We start from the raw sequence: 21,818 nt of genomic DNA on the forward strand, positions 1-21,818 counted from the left end.
AATTTCAATTTTTCAAAAAAATATTCTTTATTCGCAATTTTCTTTTTTATCTTCAATTTTTTCAGTTTCCTGAGGAGTCCGAGGAGTCCCTTCGTCTTTTTCCTTAGCTTCTCCTTGGTTTTCGTCGTCTGCGGATAATTTTTCCCCACCCTCTTCAGAGTCTTCTTCGCCTTTTTGCGCCTCATCTTCAGATTTTTCCTCTGAAGACGGGTCTTCACTTTCAGAAGCTTTCTCTGCAACTTCCTCTCGTGGCTTTTTTGCCCTTCCTTTGGCTTTGGCCTTCTTTTTGAGTCTTTTGGCGCGTTTCTTAGCTGTTTTCTCCTCAGCCAATCGACGATTTGCCTCCAATTTGTCCTGATACTCAAAATCCATTTGTTCTCTCTTGCTGGCTTCCTGAATGTGCTTCTGCCGGGCATATTCTTTCCTCCGGAGATGCCGATAGACATGAAATTCTCCAGAACCTGCTCCTGCACTCGATCCCATGACATTCCTCACAAATGACGGCACTGAGCTCAAGTGATCCTTCTCCCGTGGTGCTTCTGGGATAATAACAGGTTTGTTCTAGAAGAAAAATAGGAAAATCACCATGAAAACAGAGAAATTTTCATCAATTTTGAGGTTATGTACGGGATTCTTCATGAGTTTCTCCAAGCGAATCCTCTGCAGATCAGAAGCTGATCTCACAACAAACTTTTTCTTCTTCTCAGGCTCATTTTCCGTACTTTCCGGTTTTTCCTCTGCCTTCTCCATTGTTTTGGATGGATTTTCCTCAGAGAAAATCTCTGTTTTTGTTCAAATTCCTCTTTACACTGACATTTATCCGGCATTTTTGACATTTAACCTTTGTGCAGCTAACTTCATGGCATTAGGCAACTTCACTGTCGGTGGAAATTTTGTGAGTGCGGTTTGCAAGAGGAGCAGAAAAATAGGAATTTTCGTGGAAATATCGTGGTGAAAATCCAGTGAATTTGTATAGATTGTGTGGAAAATTGTACAGAGAAGACTTGTGAATAGCTGTGATGGCCCAAGACGCGGTGGATGTGCCCCAAAGTGTGCCGGATAACCAAAAAACAAAAATCGATGAACCCACCGTCATAGCAAAAGCCGTACCGGAACAAAATGGCAAGAAAAAAGGTAAGATTTCCAATAAAATGGCCATTTTATGATTTTTCACCATCAATGGGGAATTTTCTGGGTATTTTTGAGATATTGAGCACCACGTGCTCGCCCCACGGAGCCTCCAAAGTTGCCATTGTCACATAATCTCGATTGTTACGTAATGGTGGGAATTTCATGAGTGACTTTGGGCATTGCAAAACCCCCAAAAAACCCCTCTATTGCTCTACTATCTACCTGGATTTTCTCCACTGGGCCATTGAGTCTTCCCAGCGGCTATCACAGTGCCCCAAAAGTGGGTCAGTTGTGCGAAAAATGCGTGTTTTTCCACCCATCTCTCCTCCTCTGACCATGTGACTTTGATTCCCTTTCCCCTCTCCATTTGTCGCTATCTTCACGCATCTATCCAAATTCAAATTTCCGACCGGTAAATCTTTCCAAAAATTTCTCTAGAAAAAAAATTGTAATAAAATATTAAAAAAAAATGTCGCGTTATTAGATAATTAATCTTTATTATTGAAGTTTATTGTTCCCAGTGATATGGGACGGGAGTTTGTGTGATTGTCAACGGCTGAAAGCACAGGGAATTGGCTGGAGAGTAGCCGAAAAACGTGCTCATCACTCCACTTCTTATCTCAAAAGAGCACTAAAATCCTAAGTAAATGTTTGACTTTTGGCGTCGAAAGACGAGATTTCTTTAGCATCTCCGTGCTAAGTAGGCATACACTAACTGGAGGAGATTTTCTGGTGCAGTTTGTTGCACTCTCTTTGGAGGTCTTCTGCCTGGGTTTGCTCTTGTGAGATTTTCTCACACTTTTTTATGAATTGTCGCAAGTTTTTTTTTCTTTTTTTTTTGGTATTCCTGAACAATTGGTTGAGTTGATTTGTCGATTTTGCGCATTAAAGATAATTTTATTGAAGGATAAAACTATTTTGAAATATCAAACATTTCCTTTTGTCATTCCATTCCTGAGGAAAACGAATAAATTTTTTGCTGATAATTCAGGAAATTATCTACAAATTGAATAAATATTTTGAAGGATTATTTATTTATTTAAATTTTAGCTTTTAATTTCCATTTTCATTCATAAAATACAAGAATTCCTGTGAATTTCTGCAAAACAAGTTTTGGTCGCTTTCATTGCCAAATGTCGTAAGCGTATTTCTCTTATTGACCTTAGGAGATTTTCGATAATTCAATTTTGCGCCATTGATATTTAAATTGTAGCCTTGAAAGGATTTTTAGTTACTTTATGGCCTCTACACATTGGAAGCAATTTTCGTCAAAAATTGCATTTTTGACAGAATTTTGAAGTTTGTGCCTAATGGCCTCTACACATTGGGAGACATTTTTGTCAAAAATAGCTTTTTTGAACGAAATTCCCTGCAGCGTTGTAGGGGGAAACGTCAAATTTCTTTCAAAAACGCAATTTTTGACGAAAATTGCTCCCAATGTGTAGACGCCTTATAGCATTGCACGTAATTTCCTTCAAGAAAGCAATTTTTGATGAAAATTGCTGCCAATGTGTAGAGGCTTTTAGGTCAAAAGTCCATTTTGTTGCACTTTTTTCTCGCTTCGTGGAAAAGTGACAGCGCACCGATTTTGATAATATTTTCCTTCATTCTCTCTTCCAATTTAATTTTGGTTGACAAGTACTTTTCTCAGATACTTACTTTATATTAATTAATTGAGTTTATAATGAATTAATGTAAAGAAATTAAATTCAGTGAGGGGAAAGTACCCTCCCTTCGAATGTGTTCATACCTTCGAATAATATATGAATTTCTTTTATTTTTCCTAAAATTATCAATAATTGATAGGCTAACCAACATTTAATAGAAATGTGTAAGTCTCGTAGGAAAAATAAAAGAAAATTCACATTATTCGAAGGCAGGAACGTTCGAAGGGAGAGTACTTTCTTCTAACCGTTATGACGTGTGTTTGATAGAGGATTTCTGCGCTCCTTTAATATTTTTTTTATTGACTATTAATTTTTAAGGACCTAGAACATTATATCTCTAGTAGTTCTATATAAACGACTAGTAATTATGAAAAATCTTTGTTTTATCATAAACAGAACATCTTACCTTTTTGTTATTTCAATTCAATGAAATAGCACATTCTTAGAAAAGTTTAGACATAAATACTAATGATAATTATCAAATTTATTTAAAATAGTTCTTATAATCTTAAAACATTTTTCTCATAATAATTTTATTAGTAGTGAGAACATAAAGCAATATTTACGTTGATAAATCGCAGCAATTATTTCATAATGGTTTCATACAATTATATTTGTTTGTGTTAATTAAATGAAATCAATACTCCAACTAATATTGGCCACCAATTCTATTTAGTTCTCACAACTAATGCAAATAAATGTGCCTGACAACTTGAAGCCGCCGTGCTTCAGTCTTTTGCCGTAAATAGACACAGGCTGATCCTCCAGAATACGCAGCTCGAAAAATTTGGCGGTAGATCAGCTCAAACTATCATACACTGAAGATTTAGATTTAAGGAATAGTGTTTTCAGCGTAAATTTCTATTAAATGTGCACACTTTGATTGCTGAAAGACATCTTAAGTTTAATATCAACGTATTTTTCATAAAGATAGGAGTAATCTGACTTTTCCATTACTCCAAGATTTTGCGACATTGCATACCATTACTCCATGTTTATTTCACCAAATTGACATTTCGAAAAGTACCCAAAAACACCCAAAGTGGAGTTATATATTTTTATCCTCATAAATTTCACTAGACCGAATTTTGAAGCTCAGACTGATCCCCCAAATTTTGGGCTGATCCCTGAGTATATTGACACCAATCCTCATTTTTCAAGCTGATCCCTAAGCCGATCCCTGTGTCTATTTTGGGCTTTCTTACGAAAGAAGTGCATGCGAAAGGATGTCGTGTCTTTTAAGTCCCACTATTTTAAGGGTACTCTATAATTTATATTCCATTCAAATTATCTAAATATTATAGAGTGTCCATCGTAGAGTGATTTTGTGCGTCATTTTACATACTGAGAGAAATCCGAAAAAGTTAAAATAACATTCCGGAAATGTTAATTTTACCCTGCATTATTTATCCGAAATCGGTGTAAATATTACCCTTTTTAGGTGTATTATGGGTTAAAGTTACCCTTCTTTCATGTTGATTTTACCCTTAAAAGGTGTAAAATTAACATTAAAAAATGTTGAAATATTTTTACACCTAAAAAGTGTTAAAGTTACGAGGAAAAAAAGTTAATCGCATCCTCTTTTTTTCTCAGTGCATGCACACTTCTGTTGGATGCATATGCTCTTATACATGAATTTGTATAAGAAAACGGAACATGAATATGAATAACAGAAAATAATTCTAAAAATTGAAAAAAAACCAACTAATTACGAATTAATCTTCATAACAAATAATTTATAGACATTACAATGAATGCTGTATAGTACAGACAAGTAATATTATACAGTTATTACAGCCAATGAGATGGGTATCAACCCCATTTATTTAGTTATTGGAAGTAATATGTTATAGTACCCGTTAGTAATATAATTTAGTTACGATAATTAAATGAAAAAGATACTGCAACTAATACTGGTCGACTATTTCATTTAGTTATCCTACCTATACATAGATATGGGTCTATGCTTACTGTATATGAGGTTGTTAGGACTAAATTTGTCTAAGAGTGCAAGAAAAAACAATAGAGGTCAAACGTCAAGAGATATCAACTTCTGGTTGTCGTTGACCGCCCATAACACGATATTTTCTAGAGACTTATTTTCACGACCATTTTCCTTTGCTTTTTGAGTTTTGTAGAAACCGGCTCCATAGATTTCTTTTATTGACGGATATGTTTTGAAAATTGTCCAAACATCCAAACACACCAGTGACTGAAAAAAATTGTTGAAATCGAATTTTATACGGTCAAAATTAATCTACTCTTCTTTACCCACTTCGTCAAAATTGATTTTTTTTTGAAATTTTTAACCCGACTCCCAATATTGTGTCTCAATATTGGTTGAACATTTTTATTGGTTGTATGTTTCTTTCGGCTTAGCGCTGAAAGGATAAAAGTTATCGATTTCCGGATTTCGATGACTAGTGGATATTATCTAGCAAGATTTTTTTATTCTTTCTAGGCCTTTCTCTACACATTGGGAACAATTTTCGTTTTAATTGCATACTTGACAGAATTTTGACGTTTCCACTGACAGTTAAAACATATAGAATTTTGACGAAAATCGCTCCCAATGTGTAAAGGGATTTAGTCCAAACGGTCCAAACCATTCCTATCAACATTGTAATTTGTCTGATTTATTACGAAAATGTCTCAAAAGTTTTCTTTCATCGTTTAAATATAAATATTTCGTCTGTTGAATCAGCAATTGTAATAACTTCCTCGTCACCTCATTAGCGGTTCTTATATAATATGTGTATTTCCACATTGTTAGAAGAACTGCTGATGGAGTGATTAAGATAGTGCCTTCACAGACCTGAGGATTAGCCGAGAGATGGATTAGCATAATTATAATTGAAATAATGGTTCAACTTCATTTCCATCATTTTCCACAAAGTCGTCTCTCGGCTTAAGTCGTAAGTGTGTCTAGGGCATTACGTCAATTGCTGATCCTACTGACGATTTACAGTAGAGTCTCTCAAATCTGAATCTCTCAAATTCGAACGCCGTTTGGATTCAAAATGTCAATTGTGAGGTTAAGTTAGAAAGTTCGTATACTAGGTGAATGAAAATCATATATATGTGCTTCTTCTTGAATGTTTACATACATTATTATCGTATAAAATGAAAAGGAAGTATGTTACCACTAAAACTTGCGAGAAAGTACGAGAATTTGATTCAAAGTAAAATTTAATCTCACATAAAAATCGTTAGTTTTGAAAAAATCGTTCGAATTTGGGAGGAGAGACCCAGCAAAACTTCGTTCTGCAATTCCGCAATTTTTCTTCTTCCTTTTTTAACGGCCACCATTCAAAAACCGCACTAGCGATCGTAACGGAAAATAACCAAAGCTATCAAAATGTGTCTCGAGTAAGCGAAGTCTCACACCCGTTACCTAATGGCTGCTTCAGAGACGGTTATTTCAAATCTATACATTTTATTGGAAAAATTGATGAAAATATAATTAATGAAATAAAAAGAATATTTTTTCATAAATAATAAATAATTTTAAAGGCCTCAGCTGAAAATCACATCGTAATATTTTTTTTTGTTCCCAAGAAAATTCTTGTACAATGTACAATTTATCAAAAAATGCAGAATTTTCCCTCGCAGTATTTATATATATAAAATATATCATGAAAATCGTGATTATAAATTCTACCAAGTTGATAAATAATTTCAGAGAAAATATTCCAAGTCCATTTTGACAGAACGACATCTTGAGAAAAGTGCCGAAAATTCATAAAATTTTCTGTAGAAATTCTGCAGAAAATTCTGCAGAATTTTCATACAACGATCGGATCCACCTTTAAAACTAAATTCTGCAGAAATTCTGCAGAATTTTCGGGAATTACATTTTCAAATCTGACGAATTTCTGCAGAATTCTGCAGAATTTGCCGGGTGGGGAAATGTCAAAAATACCCCCCGAGCGTTCGAATTTAGGAGACTCTACTGTAACTCTTTAAAAATTCTATACGAAAAAAAATGTACGACGAGCTCTATCTTGTCTCTATCAATGCTCCGTAAAAACAAATAGCAAGAAGTTCCCGTACAAAAATTAGACATCCCAAAAAATATAAAATAAAATATAATAACAGATGGAAATTTTGAAATGAAACAGGAAAAAAACAAAAATAAAATTATTTTGGAGTTGTTGCAATGTTTTTCACCATGGAATCAGATAGCACCGCATATAAAATTGTCATTAGAAGTAACTTTTATTTCCTTTACTAAGACTAAGGAATAAAAACTCTTTTTTTTAATATTGTCTTTATTAAATATTTATATACACAGTACAAAATAAGTACCACTATAATAGTAGGTAATTTTTGACATCTCTATTATAGTGGTAATTTTGGGAAAAGTGTAATTTTTAAAACGTGTAATCTTCAGCGTGTAATATTTTTTTGCGTGTAATTTCCAGCGTGTAATGTTTTTCCGTGTAATTTGGAAAATGTAATTTTCAAATATGTGTAAAAAGGAGCGTGTAAAATTTAAAAAAAAACATGTAATTTCTAGCGTGTAATTTTATTTTTCCTAAAAGAAATCTTTTCACAATTTTTCCCTCTTTGTTTATCTGTTATCCATGTCCAGCAGCAAAAGCCTCGTTTATGTGGAAGGACTTCTTTTTTGAGGATGCAATTTTGGTGATCTGTAAATTAGAAAAAAAAAACAATTAATTTTTAGACGGAAAATAGAAATTTAAGATTCGCAGGTCCAGGAGCGACATAAACGCAATTTTGAAAATATTAAGAAGATAATAAGAAAAAACTAACCTTAGGGGGCTGCTTGCTTCCTTCGTCAGATATTCCTCCATGCGCATCTTCCTAATTGCTGCATTCCAGCTTCTAGTCGTTTTATCAGCATACTTTCATTTCACCTGGATGTCCATCTCCGTGATCCAGTTCCCTTTGTACATATTAAATAAGCTTAATTAAATGAAAGTCACCTACAATAGTAAATGCCCTATAAACAGGGTACTAAGGGATATCGTTCCCGGAATTACACAATCGTAATCGTAGAAGTTGAATAGCGGAAAAAATACGCTCCAAACTTTCACTGGAACTTGGGAGGATCAATGAGTGATGGATTTGAGATTCAGTAAGAGCACAGGAGGGCCCCACGGGGTAGAAACACTGAGAGAAATCGTCTATTCCGGGAATAGAATGTGGAATTGTGACAAGTTGTAACATGTTCAATACCCGTTGAAATATATGCAGATTTTCACACTGTATTTCTTAAGGATTGGACTGAAGGACTGATGATCACAAGGGGTGGTTATTGTGGGGGCCACCACTGGCAGAAAACTGCCCTTTGAACCAGAAATCCGAGGAAAAATGCACAGTAGAAAACAACTGAAAGTGACGCCACGTAAATTTCAACACTGGATTTTTTCCACAATCACTCACATAAAACTTTGAAAATTCACACTAGCAGGAGTACTCCACTTTTTTCTTGAGGGATTTGGTCTTTTTCGCAAAATTAGAGGCTATAAACCTCAAAAAACTAAAGAAAATACTCACCGAGGTGGATGCTTCCAGCAGCTGTCAAACTATTATGGCGATTTTACACGTTTTTGAGTACATGCACCAAATTTTACACGCTGTTGAATATTTACCACTTTTTAAGTGACACTGTTCCACTTGAATAGTGGTAAAAATTACATGTTTGAATTACACGCTCAAAATTTTTACAGAAATTATTTTTTACACAAAAATTACCATTTTAATAGTGGTAAAAATCAAAATTTACAATTTTTCTAGTGGTAATTTGGAAATTACATGTTATTTTTTTTTACACGATTTTTTACTGTGTATATAATATTTATAAATTATATTTTTATTAAATATAATTAGATAGTGATGAATGAAAAGTACTGAATAATTCGTTATTTACAATGAACCTTTAACTTTAATGTTTATGAGGTACACTCAGTCCCGGGATTATGCACATTTTCGGGACCGAGAAAAACGCGCTAAATTGCATTACGCATCGAGAAAATTTGCATACCTACAGGGGCTTTCTTTTGAATAATTTGGCCGTAGAACGAATTTCACGTGAAGTAAAAGTAGTCAAACCAAAAATATTTAACTATTTAAAAGAAATGCATTAACAAACAATACTTTTTTGTCAGAGTTCTTCAAGAAATGGATAGAATAATTTTAATCTGAAAAAGAAGAAGTCTTTTTAAATTTCCCGCGTCGCAAAATAGTATACATTCAGGCATATTTCAATAATGATTTCATAAATTGACTCCCAATGGCAGGCAAACTTGCATAATTGTATCTGCATAATTCCGTCAGGTGCATAATCTCGAAGGACTTAATGCCGGGACTGAGTGTATTAGTGTGAAAGGAACGTCTATTGACACTTTAAAAACTCGCGTCAGCACCTATTGACACCCTACTCTGTACTATTTGGGATATGAAATTTGAACATCTCTATAGTAAAAGGTATATTACAGAAAAACATTATATTACTTATATTTTACTAGATACATTAAATAATTTTCAACATTTTGACAAAAGTGTCAATAGGGGTTCCCTGTCGAACAGACCCTATATTTCAGGGGTTCCTCCGACCCTATATTTACTTCCAAATGTATAAACATTTTCTTCAAATTTATGAGTGATTTTGAAGAAAAAATATTGATTTTTCAGTGCCACTAACAGATAAAAATTTCCCCAAAATTGCTTGTAATTGCATTTCGCATAAAAATAAATTATTTATCTGTTTGTAACCTGGTGAAATCGGTCCAGATATTTTAGATATTTCAAAACCTTTCAAATGAGTCCATACTTGTTCAAATCGGTTGACACATACGCCCTGTGAAGCCTTTTAAACATTTAACTTTGAAAAATTTTAGAAATAATTATTCAAAAACCTTCATTTATTCCTTTTCGAATGAAATATTCTCGCCTAGAAAATTTCTTAAGCATTATCTGAATAACCATGTTTGAAATATGACAAAATGGACAAAATGTAACAAAAAATGTATGCTGCTTGGTTTTCAATCATTACTTCTTTTAATTTTTCTAATCGAGAAACGTGTCTCAAAATGCGTCCAAATTGACCGATAAGTCTACTAATTCCCACCCAAATATTCACTATGATTTCCTGGCACGGATTGTGAGTCAAAAGAAAATTTACGGCATTGCCTAAAATGTTATCAATAAATCCACAGAAAGAGATTATCTCTGAAATTGTAAATTACATTTTAAGTTATCTGCTTTTTGAGGACTTTGGCCTAGAAATCTCGTAAAAATATTAATCTAAAATTTTCTTGTGAATTATTTGGGTTTTTCTTGGAAGTTCCGTATGTGCTTTTTGTTTTTGTTTGTTCCTTTGGTGCCACAAAGAAACCCTCCCAATTAGTCTGTATCACGTACTTCATTCACTTTGGCATTGAATTATCTAATTTTAGTGTTGACGGAGAAGTGAATTGGTTTAAAAAGTAATGTTCTCTCTTGAATTCCTGCTGAAATACAATTCATTTGGTGTACAGTTGGTTGGTTTATTAATAAATATTGTATAGAGAATGAGAGGATTTCTTCTTCAGTGTCATTTGACTTGGAGATGTTTAGCATTTTCACTTTTCATTTCTCTCAAAAGGTCTCTTTCGTCTATTGAGACATTTCCTAAAGCAACAGGAGTTCGATGACTTTCTCCTTTCTCCATCAAAAATGTTTCTGATCTAATTTTATCCAGGAGACACTTTCTCCAGCTGAAGCGGCTGAAGGTATCATTTGCAACATTGAAATAGTCGCATTTCCCGTTTGAATGCATTGATAATTCGAGCTTTTTTTGCTCATCCGGAAAGTGAATTTTATGTTTTTCTTCAGTTTCCTAATCACTTATTGATAGATAACCTCTGACTTCTTTGTTGTTGTCCAGTTTTGAAGGAAGTTACATTTAATTTTCTGCTGTTTATGATGTTGCTTGAATTTTTATTGTTTTTGATTTTTGAAAGATCGATTATAAATTTTTTGATTTCAATTTTTAAATTTCTAATGGGCGTGGCGTATATTTTAATGGACTTTTTTCGTAACTGAAATAGCTGCCATATCTTTTTTGTGGTTTAGAGAATATATTTTATATATAAACTTGAATAAAAAGTATCCACATTATTTACAGAAGGGATTATTTCATAGTTTGAGGTTATGTACGGCTAACCTAAACAGAAAGTCTTTAGAGCAGTAAAACATGAGAAATTCCCCTCAAGATGCAATTTTCACATGTATTTTAGCCACTTAAAAATAAAATAAATTGTATTTCATTTATTATGTATATTTAAATTATATGCTATATTTAAACTTAATTATTTATAACCATAAAAAGGCGTTGTACAGTGCATTTTGTTTCAATTGCAATTGCTGTAAATGCCATCTGAGTTGAGAAATTCGTGTGTAAATCTGTTTTAAATCCTACAATTTTTTGTTCACCTACATAACCTATTTCAAATTTACATACTCATACTAATTGTGAATTGCTCAAAAAATCCTCAATGATGAAGAATCTCGATAAAACTAGTAGAAACCACATGGCTGACACTATGTAAGGTGTTACTGAATTTGACTTATTTTGCTTACATTTGGTAGACAGTAAGTTATTCCACAATTCCTTAAAATTAAGGCATTACATTAAATTAAGTACTTTTTAAGTGCTTTATAAGTACTTATTGTGTTAGTAGTGTAGACTCCATTACTTTTCAACTAAAACTGACTTTTATGCTTTATTAATGTCCAGTCCACTCACTTAGGCTTTCAGCTTAGATGTCTGTTCCTCGTTTCTCGTCCATTTTCGCCCGTCCCAATTGCCCTCTCGTGGCAATTATTATAAGTATTGTTCGTCCTGTCCGTTGACCACAGTAGCAAATTTGAGCATATTTGCTACAATTGACAAATTTGTCAACAAACTTTTGGAGTGCAACAGACACCCGAATGATAAACTAGCCTATGAACTTATAAATAAATAAAAATAAATAAAAAATAGCCTGATTGAAAGAAGCGTTTGAACGAGAATCTACTGTAAAATAGATTATTATTTATTTATTTTGATGTACCGAGCTTTCTTTTTGCCATTTTGTAAATTATACAGTTCACAAATTTTATTCAGATTGCAATGTGTATGAGAAACATGTCTATTCAGGCGCTTCAGTCATATGTATAACTGTGACAATCGAGTCGGGGGTCACACCGCCCAAGAGCCGAACGCTCTTACGAATTGCACCACGGACCCTTTACTATAAAATGGAATTAAGCAAATCGCTAACTCTTGATAAGGAGACAGATCAGTCGCGTCATACAGCAAGCAATGCCGATCCTTTGGCATTGGAACACAAATGGAAGTCCTTACTTGTGGTTTACACGGTTACTCTAATACATATTACCACGCCGTAAATCTCCTTTAACTTTGCTTTAGATCGACCAGGGTTCTTAGATTAGTGCAAGCCTGCACTACTGCCAGGAAGTTATGGCTGCACGGCCGTGGTGCACGTTTGCCTGAATACAATGTCGATTTCGACATAGATAAGCTAATCCCCATCCCTTTGTTCACCGCTTAAGACTGTCCAGCGTTTTGTTTTCAATTCATTCTGTGAACATATTAAATTAATCACGATCATATAGTGTTCCATTCGGCCGGGGATAATGAGGGTAACCCTCATCCTCCTCAACTCGGATTGATTGATCATCTGAAGGTGATGCCCGGATAGCACTGGCATGCTCGAGGTCTTCCGAACCTGCTAGTTGCGGACTACCATGTTTAGTCTGAATTCGGAAAATTTCGTGATAGTTCTTTGGCTCATCCCCGTCCTTAACATCCCACGCAAATGTGAGGGTATGTTTTCTTACATGTTGTCCGATATTCCGGTCGTGGTTCCGGTGTTATCAATAGCCACCTTTAGATGATCGGAGACATCGTCCCTGAGGCTTCTTTTTGGTGGCATCTGCTTTCAGAACCTCTTTTTCACGGGGCAGTTCGAAGGTGTGGTACCATTATTCTTCGTTCTCTTCCCAAGGGTTCTTGATAGGGTTCTTTTTTTAAGCTTCTCAACTTATAGAATCGAACATAGTTCTGTAGTTCAGATACAAAAATCATACTTGTTTACATAAACTTAGAGGACAGGTTTGCTAGATATGTCCTAAGTACTTAAGTCTCTGTTCCAGGGGGCAATGGCAAGAAAAAGCAGCAAGACGGCAAGTCATCGAAAGATGGCACACCAGAGGCTGTCAATGGTCACGATGGTGCTCCGACCACAAATGGTCACGATGACGGAAAGGGTGGTGAGGGTGAATCGTCTGAGGATGTACTGGAGTTGATTCAAGATTCAGGGTTTACGGTGCAAATAATAAGTCCAGGTGCTGAGCCACTGTCCATTCAGGTGTCTAGCATGGAATTGGTGCAAGAGATCCATCAGTTGTTGATGGATAGAGAGGATACGTGTCACAGGACGTGTTTCTCGTTGCAATTGGATGGGGTGACATTGGATAATTTTGCAGAGTTGAAGAATGTCAAGGGACTGAAAGAGGGGAGTGTACTGAAGGTGGTTGAGGAGCCATATACAATGCGCGAGGCTAGGATTCATGTGCGTCACATTAGGGATCTGCTGAAGTCAATTGATCCAGCAGATGCATACAATGGTTTGGATTGTTGTTCCCTTACATTTCTTCTGCAAATAACCCAAGGGGATTTGTTGGAGAAGAAGAAAACACGTCCGGAGAGTGTTGATTGCACACCACCGGATTATATTATGCCTAAGACCAAGGAGAGGCCACTGATGCCCCTCCAGCCAGGTGTTAAGGGAGCCAAGACGACACAGGCACTGAAGATTCTGACAACAAGTGCTTGGAATCCACCACCTGGCCCCAGGAAGCTTCACGGTGATCTCATGTATCTGTATGTGGTGACGATGGAGGAGAAGAGATACCACATTTCTGCCTGTCCGCGTGGCTTCTATGTCAATCAGTCCACAGATGATGTGTTCAATCCTAAGCCAGACAATCCCAGCTACCTCTCCCACTCCCTGGCTGATTTGTTGGCCCAACTGTCGCCCACATTCAAGCGTGCCTTTCCGCAAATGCAAAAGAAACGCACACAGAAACATCCCTTCGAACGCATTGCAACACCGTATCAGACGTATGCTTGGTGTGCTCCACAGCAGGAGCATACAATTGATGCAATTCGGGCTGAGGATACATTCTCTAGCAAATTGGGCTACGAAGAGCATATTCCGGGGCAGACGCGTGATTGGAATGAGGAGATACAAACTACACGTGAATTGCCCCGAAAGAATCTTCCGGAGCGTCTTTTGCGCGAACGAGCCATCTTTAAGGTTCACAGTGACTTTGTCACAGCTGCCACTAGAGGCGCTATGGCTGTAATCGATGGGAATGTAATGGCCATCAATCCGGGAGAGGAAACGAAGAATCAAATGTATATTTGGAACAATATCTTCTACTCTCTGGGATTTGATATTCGTGATCACTACAAGGATCTGGGAGGCGATGCTGCAGCTTTCGTTGCACCAAGGAATGACCTGCATGGTGTTAGAGTTTATAGTGCAGTTGACATCGAGGGACTGTACACTCTTGGAACCGTTGTCATTGACTACAGGTAAGTTTGTGAAATATGTTTTGATTTAGGAATGTAAGTGTGCAGGTAAGTTAAATTACTTACTTTCATTGGAGTGAGGGTCCGCTATTCTGAATGTCGAATGAAGAAGTGTGTTGAATGTTGAATGAAGAAGTGTGTCGAATGTCGAATGAAGAGTGTATCGAATGGTGAATGAAGAATGATGCAAAGTTTGTAGCAAGTGTAGCAAAGTTTGTAAGCAGATACAATTTGTTAATTCAAGGGGTTATCGGGTGACAGCCCAGTCAATCATCCCGGGAATTTTGGAGAAGGAGCAAGAACAGAGCGTTGTGTATGGATCAATTGATTTCGGTAAAACGGTCATAACTCATCCGAGGTATTTGGAGCTGTTGAACAAAGCCAGTCATCATCTTAAGATCTTGCCACATGAGGTGCTCAATGAGAAGGGTGAACCTGTGGAATTGTGCTCATCGGTGGAGTGTAAAGGCATCATTGGTAATGATGGCCGTCACTACATCCTTGATTTACTAAAGACTTTCCCACCTGATGTGAACTTTTTGAAGTTGGATGAGGAATTGAGTCCGGAAATTCGGGCTTTGGGGTATCCGATTGAGCAGAAGCACAAGCTGAGTTGCTTGAGGCAAGAACTGCTTGATGCTTTTGCGGATGACCGCTATGTGACCTTCATAAAGCACGCAGCTTTTCATCTGCAGCAGCTGAATGCAGCCAAGAAGGCTGCAGCTGCTGCAGAGGTGAAGCGTGAGGAAGCGGTAGAGAAAACAGAAGAAGGGGACCAAGTGCCCAAGGTAGAAGCTAACAATAATGTTAAGGCTGATGGTTCGCGTATGGAGGAGGCGGTGAAGATGATGGAGACGATCTCTGAGGGTGTTATTCCGGAAAAACTCGCCACAGATTCACGGGATGTGGTTAAGAGAGCCTGTGGGGCTGTTGGTAGTCTGAAAGAGACTGAATTTGACATACGCTTCAATCCTGATGTGTTTTCGCCGGGCATTCGTCATGTGGACAATGTCGATGCGGCGAATTCACTGAGGAAACAGAAGCAGCTGGTGAAGGATGCTGCTGAATTTTTGGTACTGAAGCAAATCCCAGCATTTGTGCAAGATTTCTTGGATCATGCTTCAGCACCAATGGATGGAAGTACTCTTACAGAGGCTCTCCATGCCAGAGGTATAAATATAAGGTATCTTGGTCGGGTGGCAGCGAAGCTGTCTCAGGTCAAGTCCCTGGAGTATTTGCACACGATTGCCGTGTCAGAGTTGATTTTGCGTGCAACAAAGCACATTTTTACATCTTACATGCAAAATTGCGAAATGATTTCAATGGCACTGGCTATTTCGCATTTTTTGAATTGCTTCCTGGCATCTGGCACAATATCCAGTCCCCTGGTGGGTCTGGATGAGTTGCAGAAGGTGCAGAAGAGGCGCAATCGCCGACGCAATGGCAAGCAGGCTGGTCCAAGTGTCGGAGTTGACAATCTCGAGTGGGCTCAGCTCACACAGAAGAGTCTCTGGCAGCAAATTCGGCGAGAGCTGAAAGTATATTGGGATTGGGATCTGGCCTGTGACAATCTCGATGCAGTTGTTGAGATGTACAAACTGCAGAAGATTAGTCTGTTGAGGGCTTTCTGTGTGAAGGTTGGACTGCAGATTTTACTGCGTGAGTACATTTTCGATGCTCGGCACAGGGCAACTTTCCACGAGGATGACATCCTCAATGTATTCCCCGTGGTCAAACACATCAATCCACGCGCTTCTGATGCCTACAATTTCTACACAACGGGTCAGAGTAAGATTCAGCAGGGATGCTTTAAGGAGGGCTATGAACTCATCTCCGAAGCCCTCAATCTTCTCAATAATGTCTATGGGGCACTGCATCCGGAGAATGCTCAGTGCCTAAGGATGTTAGCACGACTGAGCTACATCATGGGAGATCCACAGGAAGCGCTCACAATTCAACAGAGGGCGGTGCTAATGAGTGAGAGAGTCAACGGCATCGATCATCCATACACAATCTCCGAATACGTAAGTTTATTTATTAATTTTTTCTAAATCCATTTCAGGAAGTTTCAGGAAGTCTTGAGTTTGATTTTCATATTAAACACGCGAAATCCCGATTGATATTGACATTTTTGGTTATAAGCCCTATCATACTTTTCTTAATGGACCTTGATTTCTCATTTGGCGAAGAAGTTAGTTTATAATTTCAGGTTATGTTACTTATAACCTGAAAAACTCATGAGAATTTATAAATTGTGCGTCATTTTTTTCAGAGATGCATTGTTTTATTGCAATAATCCTAACAAAAACTGCGAAAATGTGTTTTACCACTTCCTGGTCAAAAATATGGCTAAAAACTGTTTCCATCCGTCCGTCCGTCCGGCCGCTGTTTGGAGCTTAATAGCTCCTAAACTAAGAGAGATATCGACTTGCGGTTTTTGGCAAGGACGAAAATTGCAACTTGGTACATTGCCTCCTCCCCTCCTTCCGCCATTTTGAAAACCAATTTTTTTTTCTCAATAGCTCCACCCCTATGGCATCGATTGGGCTCAAATTTTAGTATGTTATAGCTGGCCCTTAGACCTTTCGATCAGTACCAAACTTAAGGTCCACTGACCCTCTGACCCGAGCTAAAGGGTCTACAAATAATTTCTTAAAATGGCTATATAACTCCGGTTCTAATTGTCAGAATTTAAAAAGTGAGGGTATTTTGGAAAGGTCTTGTAAATTGCCACTTCCCCTTCTAACATCGCAAGTTCATAAAACTACCGCTAGGGGCGCTATTTTTAAAAAGAAAAATTTTCATTTTTCAAACTTAAATAACTCAAAAATTCATTTGAGCATCGGGCTGAAATTTTAGTATAATATAGCCGCAGATTATACCTATCAAATGAAAAATACTTAAGTCGATCGATAACCCCTGACCCGAGCTATAAGGGATCAAAGTTGGAAAATTGACCGACCTCTATCTCCGCTTTTAATTAACATTTTGACCTACATTTTGGTATGTGTGTTCGTTTCGATGAGCACTTTCAGATGGAAGTTCAAAAAGTCAGCACATGTGGCGCTGCGATAGCGTCAAAATTCATCGAAATTCAAAGTAATTTTTCTCAAAAACGGCATTGTGCAAGTTAATCAAATTTTAGAGTGTTGTAGTCTAAGCTATGGAGTTTACAAAAAGTGACGTGGGTTCGCTGTGGTTTCAATAGAACCGGAGATATGAGGGGTCAAATTTCACGAAATTAAAAAAATCATATCTCCGGTTCTATTTGACCGATTTTGATGAGTGAGGGCTTAAATGAAAGATCTCACCAAATGCTATAACTTTCTAGAACACTTAAGCTTCGTTGGACCAACACCAGGGGCACCACAGTCGAAAAAAACAATTTCAATATCACATAACCTCAATTATATCGACTGTCGCTGAACCGATTTTGATGATTACTTCGTCATAATTGTATAGGATATTTGTCTCTATATTTCGTCCATACATCATTTTTCGATCACATAATGCGATCTGTCCGATTTTGTCCTTTAAGTGTGAAAAAATTGATTTCTCCAATAATAACGCTTTGAAACCACTCAGATGTCAATTTGACTACTTCTTCTTGACCAAGACACTTAAAATAGGGTTTTAAATGGAAAGTGTCACAAAATACAACAATTCTTTCATATAGTTGCAGTTCATCAAATGAACACTTGGGGCGCTGTGGTCGAAAAAACGAGTTCAGAAACAAACAACCTCGATTATCTCGGCTTCTAATTAATCGATGAGATCAAGTTCTACGGCAAAATTATAGAGAACATTATGGTCTACATTTCACCTGTATATCACATTTCTGTCACTCCATCCAAATCTTTGATATTTAGGTTTAAATACAAAATTTGTATAATTTCACGAATTTGATTCAAGATAACTGAATGGCGTACCCCAACTTCAGCTCTAAATCGAATTTGCATGCATTCCGAGTTGGCTCACATTAAGAATCTCACCTACATAAGCCGGTTAGGATTATCTGTCCCTTTATCTATTTTTACTGTAATAGTTCTGGGGGCGTGGTCTATTTTTATGAGGTAGATTTTTCGTTTTCATGCCTCCCGAGCCCGATCTTAGTTAGAATGGGTTGATTCGTGCAGATTTTTCTTTTCTTTAATGAATTTCAATTGATACAGTAGACTCTCTCAAATGGGCATTTGGGGCGAAATGTCATCCGGTTTATCGATAGATTTGGGCGTCAAAGCCTTTGTAAATTCCACAAAAAGCGCTCAATAAAATAGGAAGAACTACAGCGAATTTGAGCAAATTAACTTCATAATTAAACGTGAAAATCGTCAACAAAATTTGTCGCCCGATTGAAAAAGAACTGATTGAGCGAGAGACAACTGTAATAAGCTTCTAAAGAGGGCGGTGCCTAAAATTATGGGAGGAGCTTCTTTTTGGATAATAAAACACCTTTCCTCATTACTCATTCTATAGACGCACTTGGCACTGTACTGCTTCGCCAACAGTCAGATCAGCACAGCCCTCAAACTCCTCTACCGTGCCCGCTACTTGGCGCTCCTCATCTGTAGCGATGATCATCCGGATATCGCACTTCTCGATGTTAGTATTTTTTTCTGCGGTTGCGCTCAATTGTTCGTGTTTTCCTAAATTCAAATCTTGTTCTGCAGAGCAATATTAGCTTGATTCTCCATGCTGTGGGTGAGTATGAGCTTTCCCTGCGCTTCCTGGAACACGCTCTGGCACTCAATATCAAGTATTTCGGTGAGAAGTCACTCAAAGTGGCTGTGAGCTACCATTTGGTGGCCAGGACACAGAGCTGCATGGGTGACTTTAGGTCAGCCCTGAACAATGAAAAGGAGGCCTATGCCATCTATAAGCAACAATTTGGGGAGCAGCACGAGAAGACGCAGGAATCGAGTGAGTGCCTGAAGCATCTGACGCAGCAGGCGGTGGTGCTGCAGAAGAAGATGAATGACATCTACTCAAATGGGAAGCTGACCACGGGACTGCCTCCAATTCACATTCAGCCACCGTCAATGGGATCAGTCTTGGAGATGCTCAATGCAATCAATGGGATTCTCTTTGTGCAAATAAGGTGAGGAATTTTGAGGTTATGTTTGAGAAGGATTGGCCAGGAATTAATTGTTTCTTTCGTGGAAAAAAACAGTCCCAAGGATATTGTAAATCTGAAGAATGAGATTGAGAAGCGTCAGAGGGTGACTGATGGGGTTCTGGGGGAGCAACAGGAAGAGATTGAGAGGATTATCTCGACGAATAAGCAGGATGAAGTGCCACAATCTTCCTCAACAACCACAATTACAACAACAACGGCCTCTGCAGCTACCACAACTACCACGGAGGAGGCAACAAAGTGTCCGGAGGAGAATCATGTAGATGCCGTCCAGGTGGAACCGGCGAGCTGAATCTGTGCGCATTGGAATGCTGAGTGTGTCCGGGAGTGTCTGATTTAAGAGACACGCTGAAAAACCCCCCATTTAGCCTATCAAATAATAATATCGTTCAATAGTTCACTAAAATAATTAATCACCAGGCTTCTTTTGTGCTGGAAAAATCAACTTTTCAGCTCGGAGAATAATTTTTTTTTGCAATTTTTTATAAAAGAAATTGCAATTCTCGTAGTCATGCCCGGTTTAGTTGATCCATCTCTCCCCTAAATAGATCTTAGGTTCTTTTTTTTGTCTCTTTTTCATACATTTTTCTAGATCATTAGTTTTTGATTCTTTTTGTGAAATATAGTTGCAAGTAGAGGGTTTTCTTTCTTGTTTTTTTGGATTTGAGAAAGAGTTTTTCACATTTATGAATGGATAATCTACCAAAAAAAATCATTATCATTATTATCTCTACGGGATAATGTTTTACTCTAGCAATCTGTTAAAATTATTTGATTTTTACTATTGAAATCGAATAAAATATGCCAATTATTACGGTTTTTTTGTGAGGAAATAATTGTCCGGGAAGAGGTTTTCTTGGGAGTGAGGTTATGTCTTCATTAGCGGGAAGAATTAATTCAAGTTCCCACCGCCAGAGTGTCAAACGGCGGCCAAAAGAAAAGACGCGCTAAGAATTTCCTCTCAATTTTACGAGTGTTTTATGCATTTTTCCTGTGATTTTCTGGGATTCTTTGAAAGAAATTGTTAAATTAAAGTGTGCTGTAAAAATGTGCAATGAAATTTCTTTAGTAAAGTGAATATTTTCTGTGAAAACTGAGTACGCCGGTGAGTAAAAATGTTCCTCCTTTTCTCTTTTGTATTACCAGCAATTTTCTCAAGAAATACTTGCTCAGTGGTGGTTTTTCTTATTTAGAAGTACATACATAGGATAATTCTTATGATTTTCATTTAATTTTCCTCACAAAATTGACTAGAAAAGTCCAAAAATTACTTTTTTGGCGGCCTAATTGGCAACACTAACGCCACATGTGGCGAACACACAGAAACTTTCTATGTCATTTTCTTTTCACGGTGACATCCGGAACTTTCACCCAGAATATTTTCTTTTGGGTTTTTATTGGTGAAAATCGGGAAAAATTCATTTTCCTACCTTGCAAGTCGATTAAAGTGCATTGGGAGGCCAAGTTGGTGCAAAAATTCACACCGACAGAGATGGTTTACGTGAGTTTTGTGCGAAGTGCAATTCCAAGGAGGATTCCTACAATAAAGTTCCGGAAAGGTGGTGGAAATGGCATCTCATCGGCTTCAGAGGGCTTTATAGCTGCCACAGTAGCCACTGGGAAGGGATCTGCTGGGAGTGCGGTGAGTTTCTTGAGCTTTTTTGTTTACATAATCAATGGAGAAAGTTTGTGCTAAATTTCCGGTGAATTTTTAGAACACGGTATCGAGGCCCACAATTGAGGATTGGCAGCTTCCACGACGCTACTGGCGCAAGGAATTGGATGACAAGGAGATAGACTATATCAATCGTGGTGGTCCTGAGTAAAATACCCAATTTAGAGTGGTGCAAAAGTCCCTCAAACCCCTTCCGGAAACATCAAGCCGCCTGCTTTAGACTGTTTGAGGCTCTCCTGCCGTCCGGGGGGTTATCTAGTCAGCTGATGTGCTGGAAGGGGATGTGGTGATACCCTGAGAATCTTGAGCTATGACTCTATTGTTGAAATTACCCAAAAAATGAATGTAAATAAAAGAAATTTCAGTGAAAAACATTTATTTATTCTCATAGATGGCGCAATTATTCTCTTCCGGAAAGCTTCCCGCCAATTTCTACTTCCTCATTTTTGGCGTTTTTGCCTCCTAAATCTCCCTAGCCCCCTAAATTGCCTTTTGGCCAGAAAAATACTGCAGCCACCGCAGCAGACATTTCTCTTCAGTGGACTCCTGGTGCCGCAGACTTTCATTCCCATTCTTCCCAAGACAGCAAAGAAAATAAAT

At 37.4% G+C, this 21,818-nt stretch overlaps 3 protein-coding genes across 3 annotated transcripts; 2 read left to right on the forward strand and 1 right to left on the reverse strand.

Annotated features, from left to right (window-relative positions):
- Nucleotides 1-8: 8 nt before the first annotated feature.
- LOC129803734 (PRKR-interacting protein 1 homolog) lies at nt 9-822 on the reverse strand. The gene is made up of 2 exons (XM_055850492.1): nt 628-822; nt 9-561 (listed from the first exon to the last, which is right to left on the reverse strand). Exons 1-2 carry the CDS (start codon nt 748-750, stop codon nt 28-30), a joined length of 657 nt encoding a protein of 218 aa, XP_055706467.1. The 5' UTR covers nt 751-822; the 3' UTR covers nt 9-27.
- Nucleotides 823-864: 42 nt separating this feature from the next.
- On the forward strand, nt 865-20,354 carry LOC129803727 (clustered mitochondria protein homolog). Its single transcript, XM_055850479.1, has 6 exons — nt 865-1,134; nt 12,966-14,412; nt 14,654-16,433; nt 18,886-19,011; nt 19,080-19,507; nt 19,580-20,354. The coding sequence occupies exons 1-6, from the start codon at nt 1,020-1,022 to the stop codon at nt 19,833-19,835; spliced, it is 4,152 nt and encodes a 1,383-aa protein (XP_055706454.1). The 5' UTR covers nt 865-1,019; the 3' UTR covers nt 19,836-20,354.
- Nucleotides 20,355-20,868: 514 nt separating this feature from the next.
- LOC129803736 (uncharacterized) lies at nt 20,869-21,590 on the forward strand. The gene is made up of 2 exons (XM_055850507.1): nt 20,869-21,185; nt 21,259-21,590. The coding sequence occupies exons 1-2, from the start codon at nt 21,036-21,038 to the stop codon at nt 21,367-21,369; spliced, it is 261 nt and encodes an 86-aa protein (XP_055706482.1). The 5' UTR covers nt 20,869-21,035; the 3' UTR covers nt 21,370-21,590.
- Nucleotides 21,591-21,818: the final 228 nt, after the last annotated feature.

Source organism: Phlebotomus papatasi, chromosome 2 (genome assembly GCF_024763615.1).
Source record: "Phlebotomus papatasi isolate M1 chromosome 2, Ppap_2.1, whole genome shotgun sequence".
In the NCBI taxonomy this organism is placed as follows: Eukaryota; Metazoa; Arthropoda; class Insecta; order Diptera; family Psychodidae; genus Phlebotomus; species Phlebotomus papatasi.